The 1563-nt window shown below is 41.6% G+C and overlaps 1 protein-coding gene across 1 annotated transcript; it reads right to left on the bottom strand.

Moving 5' to 3' along the window:
- Nucleotides 1-786: 786 nt before the first annotated feature.
- Nucleotides 787-1563, bottom strand: LOC149201774 (uncharacterized). Its single transcript, XM_089401361.1, has one exon. The coding sequence runs from the start codon at nucleotides 1561-1563 to the stop codon at nucleotides 787-789; it is 777 nt and encodes a 258-aa protein (XP_089257487.1).

Below are 1563 nucleotides of genomic sequence, written 5' to 3'. Positions count from 1 at the left end.
CAATCTGGAAGCTATCACATTGGAGACAATTTTGTATATGATGTTACAAAGAGCAATCGGTCTGTATTTGTCCGGAGTATTAGATTCCTCTGCTTTGGGAATTAATGCAATGAAGGTTGCATTCAGTCCTGGGTACATCCATCTCAAAGTGTGTGATTCTTCAATAACTTGCCGGACTTCCATTTTGATTAGATCCGAGAAATTGTGGAAAAAGTTGGAAGTGAATCCATCTAGCCCCGGAGCTTTCCCTGCTTTCAGCTGATGCACAGCAATCTCAACCTCCTGAAGGCTTGTGGGCTTGAGGAGGAGAAGATTATGTTCCTTAGTGATTAATCTGGGAATGTTTCTAGTAACTTTGTCAATAGCCTCTGTTCGATCTATGTTGGGTTCTTGATGATCATGTTTGAAGTACCTGAGGAACTCCTCTTCAATACCTTCATGAGTTTCAATTCTGCTCCCTTGATCATTTTTGATGTGGGAAATATGATTATTCATTCTTCGTTGCACTGTAGTTTTGTGAAAGAATTTTGTATTCTTTTCACCATCCTTCAGCCAATTAACCCTTGATTTTTGCCTCTAAAGAGTTTCCTCCTGTAAAGCCCTATCAAGGATTTGGTTTTCTATGTATTGCTCCTTCTTTACTAGATCTTCAGAACGCCCTTCTGTGATGATCCTTTGCTGAATAATCTTCATTTCTTGATTGAGGGTTGCCTGAGCTTTAAAGATGTTGCCAAAAGTGGAATGGTTCCAGCGTTTAATTTCTCCTTTGAGATACTTCAGCTTCCGCTAGAATATAGACATTTTGGTGCCATCCGAGGGATTGAACTTGAGCCAGGTTGCTCTAACAAATTCATTAAACTCAGGATGAGTTAACCAAAAAGCCTCAAACCGGAAGGGGCGCCGAATACTGTTGCCGGGGCAATTCCAATGGAGAGCTATTGGCCAGTGATCAGAGCCCGAAACGGGAAGGATAGAGGCAATGAATTCTCCACCTAGGTGAGTTGCATTGTCTAATATAAGAAATCTATCGAGACAAGAGGCTATTTGGTTTGGTTCTTCCCTTTTATTGTTCCAAGTGAATAGGCCATTATTTGAAGGGAGATCAATCAGCCAGTTATTATGAATAAAATCTTTTAATATGGTCCCATCTCTATTGCCTTTGCTTCTGCCTCCCTTTTTTTCCTCCATTCTTGCTATCATATTAAAGTCACCTCCAGATATCCATAGCGGGTGCAGCCTTTCTGAGTTCAGCTGCGATAAGGTGTCCAGAATTTCAGCTTTGTGCATGGTTTCCTGAGGGAAGTACACATTTGTCATATGGCCATTGATATTGGTGCCGATTATGTGAAATATTGCTTGAATGAAGTTCTTATTTGCATGTATATTATCCAGTTGAATTACTCGCGCATCCCAGAGAACTGCCAGTCCTCCCGACGCGCCCTGAGCATCAACAGCTGTTACTAGCCCTCCCGGCCAGGCCTTTGCTGCTATTTTTTCCAAGACTGTCGAGTTACATTTTGTTTCTTGCAGAAAGAGAATGGTTGGTTTTTCCTGCATGAGCAT

This window comes from Pinus tabuliformis, chromosome 2_1 (genome assembly GCF_031772625.1).
Source record: "Pinus tabuliformis cultivar Carrire ecotype Pingquan chromosome 2_1, CPIR1, whole genome shotgun sequence".
NCBI classification, from domain to species: Eukaryota; Viridiplantae; Streptophyta; class Pinopsida; order Pinales; family Pinaceae; genus Pinus; species Pinus tabuliformis.
This window is presented reverse-complemented; position numbering and strand designations above follow the sequence as displayed.

Bases quoted from the DNA above. Each gene is read 5' to 3' on its own strand.
- LOC149201774 (XM_089401361.1), bottom strand. From the start codon at position 1,563: ATGCTCATGCAGGAAAAACCAACCATTCTCTTTCTGCAAGAAACAAAA.